General features: G+C 43.7%; 1 protein-coding gene across 6 annotated transcripts in view; it reads left to right on the top strand.

The window, feature by feature from the left end:
- Positions 1-16,367, top strand: part of Myh10 (myosin heavy chain 10) — a 131,164-nt gene that overhangs the window by 65,008 nt on the left and 49,789 nt on the right. For all 6 annotated transcript variants that reach the window (XM_026780414.1, XM_013347182.2, XM_005349821.3 and 3 more), the window contains 7 exons: positions 2,642-2,705; positions 4,776-4,874; positions 6,594-6,737; positions 6,951-7,046; positions 8,430-8,548; positions 9,309-9,461; positions 13,972-14,145. In XM_026780414.1, the coding sequence (XP_026636215.1) occupies positions 2,642-2,705; positions 4,776-4,874; positions 6,594-6,737; positions 6,951-7,046; positions 8,430-8,548; positions 9,309-9,461; positions 13,972-14,145 (849 nt within the window). The remainder of the gene's footprint in view (positions 1-2,641; positions 2,706-4,775; positions 4,875-6,593; positions 6,738-6,950; positions 7,047-8,429; positions 8,549-9,308; positions 9,462-13,971; positions 14,146-16,367) is intronic.

Below are 16,367 nucleotides of genomic sequence, written 5' to 3'. Positions count from 1 at the left end.
AAGTTGGACCTGTTGGTGTAAACTGTAAGCTAGTGTTACTGGATATAATGTATTTATGACTGGACTGTTTTCTTAAGTAGGAAATAGGTGATACTGATTATCTTGATGAACCTTCCTGCGGTGTTTAAACAAGAGGCTTGAGGACTATTTGCTTGGGTAGTTCTGGCAATGTGTTGTGGCCTTGGAATAAAAGCATTGTCTTTTGACTACTGTCTCTTAAAATAGCAATTTTTAATTAATTCAGTGAGCTATTGTGTGGCTGGAACAGCTGTTGAAAATTTATGGAGAATTTGAACCCACTTTTATAACATCAGGACCCAATTTTAGTTTCTGAAGTTTTTAAACCATTAACTATCCATATGGAGTAATGGTTTAACTTTATTCTTTCTTGCAGTGCAGGGGGGAGGAGGATCTTCCCAGGAACAAAGACAAAATAAACTTATCTTTAAAAATGGAATCAAATGCACTGTCTTGTAATTCGCATATGGATCCACTGAACCGTTTTCTAAATCTTAGAAACAGATGGAGTGTTAGTGATCTTATTCTGTGTTGAAACATTGTGTTGTTTCATCATCCAAGGAATTGGATCATTGTTATTAAGTACTATCAGCTATGTGAAAGAGATGAAAATCACAGTTGGAGATGGAGCCAGTTGATGGCATGCTTGCTTAGCATGTTCAAGACCCTGAGTTCAAGCCCCAGCACCCCATGCATGAAGTTTAAAATTATAAGAATACTGGGATTGGAGCTTGGAAAGATAGTTCAGTGGTTAAGAGCATTTGCTATTCATCTAGAGGACCCGAGTTTGGTTCCTAGCACCCATGTCCAGTGGCTCATAACAATCTGCAACTCCAGTTCCTAAGAATATGATAGCTTCTGTTGGCTGCTCTGGACTCTTGCATACATGTGGTACACATAAACCCACGTAGTAGACACACACATATACAAATAAATAATAAAAATAAATAATGGGATTGCCTGGGAGACTAATGTGGTAACTAGTGCATCATCTTTAACTTGGTGTATGTCTTAGTTACGGTTCCGTTGCTGTGAGCAGACACCATGACCGAGGCAGCTAATAGAAAGCATTTAGTAGAGGGCTTGCTTGTCAGAGGGTGAATCACATCATGGTGAGTGAGGTGGCGGCCAGGCGGGCAGGCAGGTGGGCAGTCATGGCACTGGAGCAGTGGCTAGGACTCACATTTGTTCAGATCTGCAGGTTAGAAACAGGTAGAAAAAGCAAGGCTTTTGAAACCTCAAAGCCTACCCCAGGGACACACACCTCCTCGTCCTTCCTAAACAATCCATCACCTAGGGACCAAGCATTCTCGTCCACAGCACAGCCTGTTTCTCAGTATGTAAGAAAGTGTGAAAGAAGGCTAGACATGCCTTTTGTAAGCCACTTTAACTTTCTGGAAAACTATTGAAAACCCAGAAGTCTGTCTTGTATGTTCTTGTATATAAATGTATGTGATAAGGCTCACCGTGAACCAAAGCCAAAGGCAACTGTATATATGTGATTCATATGGCAACTAATCAAAGCCTTTTCCATTTCCCCAGGGTTTAGAAGCAGCTCCCTCGGGGGAGGGCCTCTGAGACCCCACTGATGGAAATTAGTGGTATTTTCACCAATGTCAGTACTTCCTAACAGTTCTAGAATAAGCCCTTCCCAGTCATTGTTCATGTTCCGGTTTTAGCGGTATTTAATTTCGCCTTTTATATCTTATAAGTATAGTAAGCTGCAGTCAGGTTTATCTTAGTCTCGCCGTTCTTGTTTTCATCCTGTCTTTGCTAGTGTGGGTGCTCAGTGTAATAATAACTATCAAAGAATTATTAAACAATCCCTGTTTTCTCTTGCTCCAAATGTTTTTTCTTTCTTTCTTTTTTTTTTCCTCCCCTACAAATGTTTTTGTCTGTCTGTTTGTGTGGGAATGCTGGGGCGCAAACTGTGCTTGCTGGGCCGACATTCTGTGACTGACCCTAGTCCCCAGCCTGTTCTCTCCTAAGGGATATAACGGGTCAAGTTGCTTCGTGTTTATAAAACTGCTTAGCATTTTGGAAGAAATGTCCTGCCTTGCTACTTTTTATAATTAGGCCTGCTCAGGTTTCCTCACTCTCCAGTTTTTCGTGGATCTCTGTTCTCCTTCCATTTATAACTTCAGCCCGAACAGTTGGAGTCTAGCTTTGCTGTTCCTCTGAGATGCCTCCTGCCTCAGACTACTTAGGAGGACTTTCAAGTCCTAACTGATAGGGAGGGGATCATTCCTTTACTACTTTTCCGCCTTTTAAAATTTTACTAATCTTTTTCCTGTATGTGTATGTGCCGTGTGCATGGGTGCCAGTGGAAGCTAGAGCAGGGTGCCGGGGCCCTGAAACTGGAGTTATGGGTGGTTGTGAGTCTGATGTGCCTTCTTAGAACCAAGCTCAGGGCCTCCGAGCAGTATTCTCCAGCTCATCTTATCCTTTCTTACCAGTTTCTAGATTTGTTATATCACAGTATAGGACAGTGGTCTATCCTACCACTGCTCTTTTACATTGGTGAGGTTTTTCTTTGCCTTTGCGGAGGATATATTGTCTTGTTCTGCTATGATACTTGGGTCCTCTGTATCCTTATTTATCTCAAGTTTTTTCTCTTTTTCAGGGCAAGTTTATTCGGATCAACTTTGATGTAACTGGCTATATTGTTGGGGCCAACATTGAAACATGTATCCTTTTTCCAAAATAATGACTTCATTTTCCTGTAGCCTTGAGCAGCCATCTATGATCTCACACCTGGTGGGAGGACGTAAGTGACATGGTGACACTTGCAGGTATTTTCAGTTACTGGTTACCAGCTACAAAATGGTGTGGATATTGTTGTTATTGTTGTTGCTGTTGTCAAAAGCAGGCCACAGAGACTGGAAAGATGGCTCAGAAGTTAGTAGCGCATGCTGCTCTTGCATGGGATGCTGATTTGGTTCCCAGCATCCATGTCAGGCAGCTCACAACTCCACACAACTCCATTTCCAGGGGATCCGCTGCCCTCTTCTGTCCTCCATGGACATCTGCATACACATGGTGCACATAAACTCGCACAGGTCCCCACGAGTATTCATAAATATAAATGGCAGATCTTTAAAACCAGTGAGAGTCCCACACTCCGTGGTGTATGACTGGACAGCTGTGGTTGTTTGCCTTTGTTTACCATATAATGATTCTGGCTGTGCCTCTGTTCAATGAGACAAGCCTAGAATTATAGAGTTAAAGTAATTTAATAAAGTCATAGCAAAGACAGGATACAACAGATACATAGAGTAATCCTGAGATATACCATTGCATAGAATGGCCTGAAGGAACAATGGGTACATATGACACAATTTACGGGGACTGGAAATATAGCTCAGTTGGTAGGATATTTGCCTAGCCCTAGATTTAGCCTTGTCACACACAAAATTACTGTTTGGTTAGTGAGCTAATAAGTAACAATTATTGAGATAATAATCTCCAATGATGGAAATTCATTTGCTGTAAATGAAGGCTAGGTGGGAAAGTTCTGTGAATTAAGAATAGAATTTTGTACATTCAGAGCCAGGATGGGGATGATGATACAATGAACGCACCATTTCGCTCATTCATGGTCGTCTGTTAATAACACCATTCATTGTCCTGTGTCTCACCTAATGATGAGACCATGGTGGAGGTAGTCTAGCCAAAAATTCAGGCACCTTGCCCTTACAGAATTAATTCATTTGGTAGCCCCAGGAAAGGAGGTTATCGGTTTGGAAAACAGTGAACCAGATTCCATGAGCAGCAGTGTGTCTGCGGACCCTCCGACACCGCAGCAGCATCTAAGCACTGTGCCAAGGGCCCAGCACGTCTCACACTGAGCTCTGCTTTCGCAGACGGGTGTTCTTTGTCTCAAATTCAGGTGCTGCTTCCACAGAGTTCTGCGCTGGGGAGCCCAGGCAGGTGGATAGCTTCATGTTTTAGGCAATGGTCTCTCACGCTTCAGTGCAGGGAACAAAAGACCCAGTGGTCAGTGTAGCAATGATGCTGAGGCCCTTGGGAGACGAACCCCATGTGCAAAGATGGCGAGCCAGCACCTAGCACATGCAAGGGTTTTTAACAAGGGGAGTGTCACAGGAACAGAATGGTCAGGCACATGTGTTCTGGGTCACACTGTGATGCTTAATCTTGATTGTCAGCTTAGTGGGATTTAGAATTACCATAGAAATAACTGTCTAGGCAGGCCTGCGAGGGACTGTCTCTGCTGAGCTAAAGTGGCCGGTGCCGTCCATGGGCAGAGGTCCTGGATCTTTCCTTGGGTTGCTTCTGTCCGGAACTGTGCCACAGCAATGAGAAGAGGAACACACATACCAACTCTATTTTCAGCTCTTCATTCATTAACTGTCTCCTGGCTGCTTTCTCTGTGCCCGCTCCTTACTTGTAACCCTGTGATATCCTGGTGTTAGACACTATCTACCTTAAGCAGCTCTATGTCACTTATGTTTGGTAGCTTCCTTCACATCCTGTGTAGTTCTGTGTGCTTTTAACACAGTCCACAGCACCAAGTGGTGGGTGGGGGAGCAATGGGGTTGAAGGAGACACCTGTAATCTTTTCAGTTCCGTCCCAAATCAGTGCGTCTAGAAAACTAATAAAAATCATAAGCTGCATTATTTTTTGTTTAATACAGTTCTTTGTAACAAAGTTCATATGTAGCCAAGAAAGAAAGTCGTGTGTAGACACTGCTGAAGTCCCCCTCTTAGTAATTAAATCCTTAACCTTCTCTGCTCAGACCTTCTGGAAAAGTCTCGTGCTGTTCGTCAAGCTAAAGATGAACGCACGTTTCATATCTTCTACCAGCTGCTGTCTGGAGCGGGGGAGCACCTCAAGTGTGAGTAGTGGGGTTCTTGCGCCTCGCATTCAGTTACCTCCTCGATTGTTGCACTCAAGTGGCAGGTGTGCGCCTTTTGCCGTATTGGCCTTTGAAATTTTCTGTAAATGAAATTAGAATTGGGCGTGCTGGCACACACCCTTAATTTCAGTAGTTGAGAGGCAGAGGCCAGCAGATCTCTATGAGTTCGAGGTCAGTCTGGTCTACATAGAGAGTTCAGGACCTCCAGGGATCAAGCGACCCTGTCTTAAATTAAATTAAAAGGCATCTTTGTATATGTTTCTGTTCCAACATTTACCATGGAAAATGGGGGAGGGTTTACTTAATAAAATGTAGAATAAAGCTTTCATTCCCTGACTTGCAACTAAACATAGACTGTATTCACACTAATACCAGAGTGAGTAGTGTGGGTGTTTGTTTATTGGTGTTTGTCACAAGGACTGGAAGCTTAGGGCTGGGCAGAGTAGAAAGTAAAATTCTTAAAAAATAAACATTTAATTTGAAAAGAACTTAAGCCAAGTGTGGTCTAACCTCAGCACTCAGGAGGCAGAGGCAAGTGGACCTCTCAGCATTTGAGGCCTCTTTACACAGTGAGTTTCAGGCCAGCCAAGGCTACATAGTGAGACCCTGTCTAGCTAAGGCAAGAATTTTGCTGACTCAGAAATACTACAAAGAGAGAGTACAAGCGTTTTGTTCGCTGAGCCCTAGAGTCAGTGTTTCTGCACAGTTACTGTGTATATACCATGCAGCTTTACAGTAGAACCTGCTGCAATTGGACTTCCCTCACCCAGAATACTGTGAATGCATGGAACTAGAACTAAGGAGGGAAGCCTGCGAGGGGTAAAACTCGGCAACACACAAAATACCAAAAAAAAGAGAGACCAAACACTCAAGATGATACGTTTGAAAAGAATAAAATTTGGAGACTTTCTTTTGCAGATAACTGGAATTAATCAAAACATTTTCAGGGTGTTGACAGAAGGTGTTGGGGGAGCAAACAATTCCTATAGAGGTTCAATGTGGATGACAGTTGTGTAGCTTGGTCTGTTTGTGGGGCCCCTAGCAGTGGGACCAGGACCTTCCCTGTGGTGGGATGCCTCACCCAGCCTTGATGCAGGGGGAGGAACTTGGTCCTGCCTCAAAGTAATTTGACATGCTTTGTTGACTCCCCTGGGAGGTCTGTCCCTTTCTGAACAGAGAGTGGATAGGGGGGCGGGGAGTAGACAGGAGGTGGGGGTGGGAGGGAACAGAGAAGGAAAGGGAAAGTGTGGTTGGTATGTAAAAGTAAATGAAAAAAAATAATTTAAAAAAAAAGTCCAATATGATATAGTTAAGAATTGGGGAAAGGAGTGGCCCAGGGGACTTCTACAGAAGAGCAAGAGAGCCAGTTACCTGTCAAGATAAAAATACAGAGTAAGGATTTCAAAGCTTTCATTCAAATGATGGTGAAAATATTTAAATCTGGAAATTTTACTTGCTTCTCAACTACAGTTTCAAATAAAAAAATTGTACAAATCACTAATGCCAAAAAAGCAAAACAGAAAACAAACTGCAGAGGTGTTTACACGTTCACATCTGTGTGTGTTCACACATGGTGTGAATTAGCAAGGAAAAGTGTGCCTCAGTGGGTTGATTCTCCTGATTCCCGGTGTCCACAGGTAGAGTGTTTCAGTCTGATGATGACCATGAGCTGAACTTAATCCGTGTGTTTCCTTTTAGCTGACTTACTCCTGGAAGGTTTCAACAACTACAGGTTCCTCTCCAATGGCTATATCCCGATCCCTGGGCAGCAGGACAAGGATAACTTCCAGGAGACCATGGAAGCGATGCATATAATGGGCTTCTCCCACGAAGAGATCCTCTGTACGTGTCCTAAGACCCCACTCCTCACTGTCAGAACTCCTGTGCATTTGCCGTAAATCCCTCAGATTAGAAAGTAACTGGGAAGCTAATGAGAACTGTCTGTATTTTATGAAACTCTGAAGAGTTACACAGAGCCAGTTTTTAGGACCAGATAAGTTGGAATATGTCTCTGCTACATTTTGATGGTTTTTTTTTCTTTCCATCAATATAAAGCAATGCTTAAAGTCGTGTCTTCAGTGCTGCAGTTCGGAAACATTTCCTTCAAAAAGGAGAGAAACACTGATCAAGCTTCCATGCCAGAAAACACAGGTAAGCTGACGAACGCTACTTTTGCTTGTTTCTTTGGACTGGGTGCTGAGATAGAGTCTCACTATGGACTACAGGCTGGCCTCGGACTCTTACATCCTTCTGCCTTAGCCTCCTGATAACAGGGATGCGGTGTGTACCATACTCATTGGGAGTCTAGATGTTCTAATGTGAAATTTTTCTGTTTCTAAATGTTGAAAATAGATTTAAATAGACACTGGTCAGGAATGACAGTTTGTACACCAAGAGGATGTGGCTGCAGGTATTGGGAGCTGCCAGGTTGTTTCTGAAGGGACATGAGCCTCTCTTGACTAGGAGATGTCACGGGGACATCCACAGTGCACATGGTCAGTGAATGTTGACGTGAAGTCACACCGCCCACCCTCGAAATAGTCATTTTGGGATAGGAAGATGGCTCATTGGCGAAAATGCTTGCTCTATAAGCTATGTAATGGACCTGAGTTTCATTTGAGAACCCACCATAAAAAGTCAGGAGTGGGTAACAAACTTAGAATCAAGCAAGATGGACATGGACAGATCCCCGAGGCTCCCTGTCCACCAGCCCAGTCCAATCAGCAAGCTCTGAGCCAGTGAGAGACCTATCTTAAAAGTAAGGTGGACGCCACCTGAGTACCAACAGCCAGCAGTACTCTGTACCTCCACATGCGTGTGCATACATGTACACACACACAGGAGCACAGACCTTCCCCCAAAAAAAGCCTTTTTTGATAACCCACTTGAGGTTTGTTAGTTTTTAGTTCTGTGTGACTCTGGAGGGACTGACTCTTCTCCTGAATCAGTGTGTCACTCTCTTGTTTTGTTTTTGAGACAGGGTTTCTCTGGGTAGCCTTGACTGTCCTGGAACTCACTATATAAGCCAGGCTAGCCTCGAACTGCCTAACATCCATTTGCCTCTGCTTCTGAGTGTTGGGATTAAACGTGTGAGCCACCATACCTGGGCCATGATCACCATTTCTTGATCAGGCTATGGACCATTTTCCTACAACTTCTGACCACTATGACCTTTCTGTGTGTCATTCAGAATAAAGTTAGATTAGCAGCAGGGCTCCATCCACCATGTGCCTCTCACCCAGTCACATCCAGCTTAGTGGAGTGATTGAAGACATGTTACAGGACAGTTGTTTGGCTTTGAGATCTTAACGTGAGCCATAGGTAGACAAGGTCACTTTTCTAGAAGGCCAGGAGGGCAAAGGCTTGCTATCTCTCACCGGTGGTCTGTTGATCCAGAAGAAAAGAAAGCATTTTTCACCAAACTTAAAGCTTTGTTGCACTTTAGGACTTGAGTTTCTAGAGTTTTCCTTTGCTTAAACGCCATGATTGGCTCATGAGTAGACAAGGAGCACTCAGGGAACTTTGTCCCCACAGTTGCACAGAAGCTCTGCCACCTGCTTGGGATGAACGTGATGGAGTTTACTCGGGCTATTCTCACCCCCCGGATCAAGGTTGGCCGAGACTACGTCCAGAAAGCCCAGACCAAAGAACAAGTGAGTCCACGGAAGACTGTGCTTTCGAATGCATGGCATGATAAACTGTGGGCATTTAGCTTCTGCTTGGCAGGCACCAAACTGAGTTAGTAAGAGCACATGGAATTACCTTGGCGTTAAATGAGTTTTGATTTTCCTGTAGTGATTTACTTTTATATATATATATATACACATATATATACATATATATACATATATATACATATATATACATATATATACATATATACATATATATGTGTGTGTATATATATATGTATATATATGTATATAAAGCAAATTTGATATGTCATTATAGCTGACAAATAATCTGGTAGACAGATCGTGTGTTTCATAGCAGCCAAACAAGGCCAAGGCTCCCACTGTGCTGTCTTACTGGGTGGCACAGCAGCAAGAACATAGGGGTCATATTTACTCTTTAGATGGCTTTAAGGACATTAATAGCTTTGACTAAGAAGGTTGGAAGATGACCCACATCCCATCCCTTATCCCCCAAGGGCAAACTGCCAAGAAACCAGACCAATGAGAGATACTGTTGCCCAGGGCTCTAAGGCCAGGGGAGGGCTTTGCCCAATAGCTAAAGTGATTAGCCACAATTCTCGTTAAGTGCACTAATGCCCCTATTGAAATGTAACATTGAGATATAATTGAGCGGTAAATGCTGTTTGAAGTGTGAGTTCTGTGTAGCATTGAACGCCATACTATAGCTGCAAGTGTTAAGACCACTTCCTGGATAAAGATTGATATTATCTAATTACAGGCAGACTTTGCAGTGGAAGCACTGGCAAAAGCTACCTACGAGCGACTGTTTCGTTGGCTCGTTCACCGCATCAATAAAGCGCTGGATAGGACCAAACGCCAGGGAGCTTCTTTCATTGGGATCCTGGATATTGCTGGTTTTGAAATTTTTGAGGTATTCTTCATCTCCCTCCCTTTTGCCCGATTTTCTTTTTTGTTCGTTCTCCTAACAATTGTTATGGTTCGCTTATATATGCAGTTCAGGGCCTGGCAGTCAGAAATAAGTAGGTACATTCCGTGCTCTTTGATTAGAGCCCAACAGGAGACAGCAAATAACCACTCAGCTCCCAGGGTGAGAGAGTGCTATGATGCGGAGAGCTGGGCAGGCCCCTGGAGGCTGCACGCTTGCTCTGGAGTGTCTGAGTGGTGACAGGCATGCTTATTTGTGTGTGGTTGGAGTGCTGAGTGTGCTGTCTGAGGCCTTGAGATCTCCACGTGAGCATTCTGCAGTTAGACATTCCTGAAAGAAGCTGAAGATAGAGAATCCGGATAGAGAGTCGGATATAAGGGAAAGTTTTTATCAGAGTTAGAACTTGCTGGTACCCTCTTCTGGCAACCTCAGTTACTGCATGTATGTTGTCCATAGACATACATGCAGACACAAAAAATAAAAATACTTTTTAAAAAAGTGATGCCTTTTAACCTTTTTAAATATTGGTGAGGAGTTAACTTGATAGTTTAATTTGAGATATACTGAGATAGGGGTTATAAACTCAATTAGTGAAAAATGAAGGGATTTTTAAGAAGAAATGGTGCTTTTTATATTCCATAGAGATTATATATAACCTAAGAGTTGTAAAAGAAATACAGCTCACAGGTTGTTGGCTCATATATGTTTAATTTTTATACTGAGGTTCTTATATATATAAAAGAAAGCATTTAATTAGGGGCTTGTTTACAGTTTCAGAGACTTGGTTATTATCATCCTGGTGGGGGCGTGGCAGCAGGTACTGAAAGGGGCAGAGTGAGGCAGGCAGAGACAGACAGGCTGGGCCTGGCAGGGCCCACCCCCAGGACACACCTCCTCCCACAAGGCCACACCTCCTAACCTTTCTAATCCTCTGAAGAGTTCCACTCCCTGGTGACTAAGAATCCAAACGTCTGAGCCTCTGCAAGCCATTGTTATTCAGACCACCTGGGGGATCAGGAGACCAGCACTGAGTCACCTCTGAGAAGTACAGGTCACCTCAGCCAAGCCATCTGGGCACTGTCCGGACTGTGTAACAACAGTAAGAGGAGCCACTACCACCTGGTGCAGAAGTACCAGCCCTGTGTGCAGTAAAAAAGAAGGAGGTGCAGGCTGGAGAGATGGCTCAGAGGTTAAGAGCATCGCCTGCTCTTCCAAAGGTCCTGAGTTCAGTTCCCAGCAACCACATGGTGGCTCACAACCATCTGTAATGGGGTCTAGTGCCCTCCTCTGGCCTGCAGTCATACACACAGACAGAATATTGTATACATAATAAATAAGTAAATAAATAAATATTAAAAAAAAAAGAAGGAGGTGCTTTATGTGCTGGAAGGTCCAGGATGACCAAGGAATTGTGGTTAGCATACATCAGCATCCTGTGGCTTACGTGTTTGAGAGAAAGGATTAATTTGCTTTTATTTTGTGTTTTTTGTTTAGCACATATATATTAAGAGATGTTGGCCTGGACCTGGAACTAGGTCATAGAATGGTAAACTTAGTAGGTTCAACCAGCCAGAGCTCCCAGTGAGCTCCCATGAGCATCTTGGTTGGGAGGGTGAAGGGGAATTGGCAATGATGGCACCGTAGTGTGCGAGTCCCTCCTCCTGACCACACTGTTGACTGTAAAAAGTCTAATTGCGTGAATAAGAATTTACATTCTAGGGTTGGTCAGGTAGCATTTAATCAAGGCCACATTCCCAAAGGAAAGCATACAGACAGGTTCTCTCACCTGCGTGTTATCCCTTAGCTTCTTACTTTGGAAGCTATTCCTAGTGGCACTAGGTTATAAAATAGATGTCAGAGATTGGCTCTTGCAGTTGCAATTAGTAGGATTTAGTGTATGTAAACTGTCTAAAGATGGAGACCCTCTCCTCCCTATGCTCAGGCCTAAGCTCTGGTAAGCTGTAACAGTTATGTCTTCAGGATATTGTTGCTACTGCCTGAAGAGGACCTTCTAGGAAAGGTGGGCTAAAGCATCTCAGACAGGACTGAAGTAACACCAGGTTTACCAATTAGATTATGTCTACTATTTTGTGTTGCTTGCTAATAATTTTTATAATGTTTACTTATATTTTTGAAAGTTAAGATATTATAGTCACAGTGAATATAATAAATACAAATAAATAGACAATGAGATGGTTCATTACTGAGAAGAGATTTCAAGAAATAGCTTTAAAAAAGAATTAGATTACGCACAAATGAGTGCACAGACTGTTTCTAGAAGGGTCACAAGAAATGACTTGCTGACTATAGAAGGAATAAGTTGGACTGAAATGAAGCTTACAACTCAGTGTAGCCCTTTGTACATCTAAAATTAATGCCATGAATGGTTAATTTTAAAACCAGGTCTTGCAGGGCAGTGGTGGCATGCGTGCCAGCTTTAATCCCAGCACATGGGAGGCAGAGGTAGGCAGATAGATTTCTATGAGTTTAAGACTAGTCTAGTCTACACAGTGAGTTTCAGAACAGCCAGGACTACACAGAGAAACCCTGTCTCCAAAAAAAACTAACAAAAGATAATGATAATTTAAAAAAAAATAACAAATGGGTTGAGTATAGTGGTAGACACCCTAATTCCAGCACTCAGGAGGCAGAGGCAGGTGGATCGCTTGAATTCAAGGTCAGCCTGGTGTACAGCCAGGACTACGTAGAGAGTCTTTAAAAAAAACAAAAACAAAACAACAACAACAAAAACCAGATCTTACCTTGGGGATCTTCCTGAGAGGTAGAGTGCATGCATGATTATACCCAGGGTTCAAACACCAGCACTGCAACCAAAATTACTTTAAACTACAGTTCTGGTGCTCAGTGGTTAACAGTGCTCGCTGTCCCAGAGGACCGGGGTTCAGTTCTCAACTGCCTATAACTCCACTCCCGGTGGTCTGAAGCCCTCTTTTGGTCTCTGAGCACCTGCACACTCGTGACACACACACACATTAATAAAATAAAATCTTTAAAATATAATTGGTAGTTTAAATATAGATATTCATTGTTTTTAAAGTCTATTGTATATAATTAAATATGATAGCATGTCATAAGCCCAGAGGCCAATCAAAACCCATTTTTGTAGACAGACACAAACCTAACACTGAGACAAGAAGTAGTGTAGCTTGTCTTTGAGGAACTTAGTAACTTGCAGCAAGCAATGCGCCCTCCCAGTATGACCTCATTCTACACGCAAATCAGTTCCATGGCTGTGGGATACTGCGTGGCCTTTCCAGGCCTCAAATCTATTCCGTGGAGATCAATTGAACCTCTAATTTAAAGCCACTTTTTATAATGAAAGAGGTTATTTATGGGCACATTCTACTCGTGTGAACAGCATGGAAGTAGAATATGGGTTGTACTTAGAGGCTAAGTAAATTAAGAAAATTACATGTCGTAATTAATCTATCCACTCAGCAGAACAATAGGAAAGGGGGGCAGCATGGAGCAGTGGCAGTGCTGAGATGCACTTCATGACAGCAGGGCCGTGTCACGTTGGATGTTGGCTATGGTCGGACACCTGACACTAGGAGGACTTCCATAGAAAAGCAGGAGGAGCCTCACACTCACTACAAGCATTGCGTCATGTCAGGCTTGGCCTGTGCTCCCAGCAACAATTCATAAGTTGATTCTGAATTTGTCTTTTACACCACTGTGGAGTCTGCTGCCTCAGTGAGGAGAACGGGCACAGCCAGTGCGATCTGTAGCTCCCTTCCATTCACAGGCCCACACGCTCACGCAGGATGTCTGTGCCTCTTGCCCTCTCAAGGCCCTGTGTTGTTGCTCTTTTTCCCCTCCTCACTTTCTTTTTTTTTTTGTTTGTTTGTTTTTTTGAGACAGGGTTTCTCATAGCTTCGGAGCCTGTTTTGAAACAAACTCACTCACTCTGTAGGCCAGGCTGGCCTCGAACTCACAGAGATCCACCTTCCACTGCCTCCCAAGTGCTGGGATTAAAGGCATGTGCCACCACTGCCTGGCTCCTTCCTTCCCTCCTTCCTTCCTTCCTTCCTTCCTTCCTTCCTTCCTTCCTTCCTTTCTTTCTTTCTTTCTTTCTTTCTTTCTTCCTAGTCCTTAATTGAGATGTTTGGTAATATGGTGTAGCTATCTATTGTTCTCTCTTACCTTTTCTTTTTTCCTTTGCTGTCTGTATATATGTATGTGTGTGTTTACACTCACACATGCACAGAAGTCGGTTCTCTTTCCACCACATGGTTCCCAGGGATTTAACTTCATTTGTCAGGCCTGGCCTTCCCTCTCTTCTCTGAAAGCTGGGGTAAACTGGGGTGAGAAAGGGACAGATTGAGAGAGAGCCCTCCCTGAGTGTAGTCGTTAGCATCAACAGTCTTAGTAGTGTCGTTCCCTAATGGATGGTTTTGAATGAGCTCTTGGGGTAACTAGATGGCTGAGTATTCCTATCTTCTCTCCCATGATTGGACGATGACTCAACCTGTAGCTGAACTCCTTCGAGCAGCTGTGCATCAACTACACCAACGAGAAGCTGCAGCAGCTGTTCAACCACACCATGTTCATCCTGGAGCAGGAGGAGTACCAGCGCGAGGGCATCGAGTGGAACTTCATCGACTTCGGTCTCGACCTGCAGCCTTGCATAGACCTCATAGAGAGACCTGTGAGTGCTTCCTGTGCTGTTTGAGCAAAGACTTTCATTTTCTTTCTGGCATAATCTGAGACAGACAGTTTAGGAAAATGGTACTCTGATGACACAGTCCATGTATAAGCAAGTGTTATTACAGGCAAAGCCTTTGTTCGGTCTCCTTTTTTGCAGCTGTGACCACCCTGTCCTTGAGTTTGTGCGTGTTTGGATAATGTGCTGTAGGCCTCACAGACCGCAGAGACCAGTCTGGTAGAGGCTTTGGTGTGTACTTGTCAAAGGGCGTGTGGAGCTCTCTTGGCACACATCCTTCTAGGTAATCCAGGGCCGTGTAGCTGAGAACAAGATATGTCATGTGAATTCAGTTTTTAGATAACCGAATTCAACCTTGCCTTTTTGGAAGTGCTTTTTATTTTGACAGTTTTTTGTTTTGTTTTGTTTTTAATTATGTTGGGGCATTCTTTTGGCAGATACATGTTTAAGGACAATCTTAGCATCAGAATTTATTCTCTTGTTGACTTGGGTTTCTACTGCCTGACGGTTAGCTTTTAAAGAGCAACAAGCTATTAACTTCACTTTCCAGGTACCACAGCTGTTGTGTTTAGAGCAGAAAGTCTCCGCTTGCCTTGGCCGTGAGAAGAGCTGCTTCCAGGTGCCGTGAGCACCTCTCACGGCTTAGCCCTGGCAAACAGTTAGTCGGTAGAAACGATTTGCTGGTTGTGTTTTCAGTTAATTTAACAGATATATTCCTGTGACTGTTACTGGATTAGGACAGGATGTTTTAAGACCCTTAAGTATGTCCTAGAAATGCAGGGTGAGGGAGCTAGGGGCTTACAGGAGAGCCTAGGGCATGCCACTGCTCCTCCAGGTCCCAGTCTTGAGACCAAAAAACAGATCACAGTGGGAGCTCATGGCTTTGCATGGCATGGGCTCTATGTGGTGCATGGTGCATGGAGAAAAGTCAGTGCCGCAGCAGGCCAGCAGCAACACAGTCTTCACAGAAGCAGATGCCATGAGAGAATGTTCTAGGGAAAATTGTTGGCAGGACTTGGTGACTGATTATCCCATTGAAATAGGAAGTATTGGGCTAGACAGGTAGAGCAGTTACAAAAGTAGATATACCTAGGCACTCAGGCAGGAGGTGAGTTCCTTCCCACTTCCCTCTCCTCCCTGCCCTCTTCTGGCCTCCATGGGCACCTGCATGCATGTGCTCAGACTCACAAAAATAACAAATCTAAAACAAAAAAGAATTTAGGGGTGTTTTCATTCAAAGGGATTGGAGATTGAAATTATAGTAAAAGACAAATGTTTCTGTGACCTTAACATCGGTGTAGTGGTTCATCTCTCAAAACCCTGACAGTAGCCCCAGCTGTCTGCCCCGTGACCCTGGCTCAGTGGTCCCAGCTGTCTGCCCCGTGACCCTGGCTCAGTGGCCCCAGCTGTGACCATAGCTCCTCCAGGAGTGGCAAACATGGATAATATGGACTTTCAAACCTCTTTAACTGATCAGAAACCCTGAAAGTTCTTTGAGAAGGAGCCGTGGGGTAAGGGTCTCAAAAAGGAGTCCTGTGTCCTGCGTACCTTGCAGTCCAGTCAGCCGGTGCCGGTGCTGTGCCTGTTATATCTTCACATTGCTTTATTTGTACCATAACCTCTACTTGCCTTTAAAATAGTATTTGTGTATACAGCTAGCTCTTCACCCAATAAATACTTGAAAAATGGATTCTAAAGTTTTGAACCCACCCCCCAGTGAAAAGCAATTTCACAAGAAGGATGCAGAATGTGATTCGGTGCTGTGTCTGTCACATGCCAGCCGTGCTGGCTCTGCAGCAGTAAGTGGTGGCCCAGAAGCCCTCCTGAGTAGACACTGAGTAGTATATTTATTAAGATATAATTCATATACATCAGTCTGCCTGTTAAGGCTACAAGTCAGTGGTTTGGGTTTTGTGCTATATCATAACATTACAAGACCATCGCCATTAATTCTACATTTTCATAACCTCACCCCACTAAAATCCTCATACGTGTTAACAGCCCCCTCCCCCACCACACACACATGCCCAGCGTGTTACTGCCGATGTACTTTCTGTCTCTGGATTTGCCAAGGTGTTTTAAAGTGACTGCTGACTTATGTTATCACTTTTGATAGTTTATCAGTCAGTATCCTGCTGCCATGATAGAACAAGGCCGCTAACAGAGGGAAGAATTTATTTGGCTTATGGTTTCAGAGGGATGAGAGT

This window comes from Microtus ochrogaster, chromosome 7, assembly GCF_000317375.1.
Source record: "Microtus ochrogaster isolate Prairie Vole_2 chromosome 7, MicOch1.0, whole genome shotgun sequence".
In the NCBI taxonomy this organism is placed as follows: domain Eukaryota; kingdom Metazoa; phylum Chordata; class Mammalia; order Rodentia; family Cricetidae; genus Microtus; species Microtus ochrogaster.
This window is presented reverse-complemented; position numbering and strand designations above follow the sequence as displayed.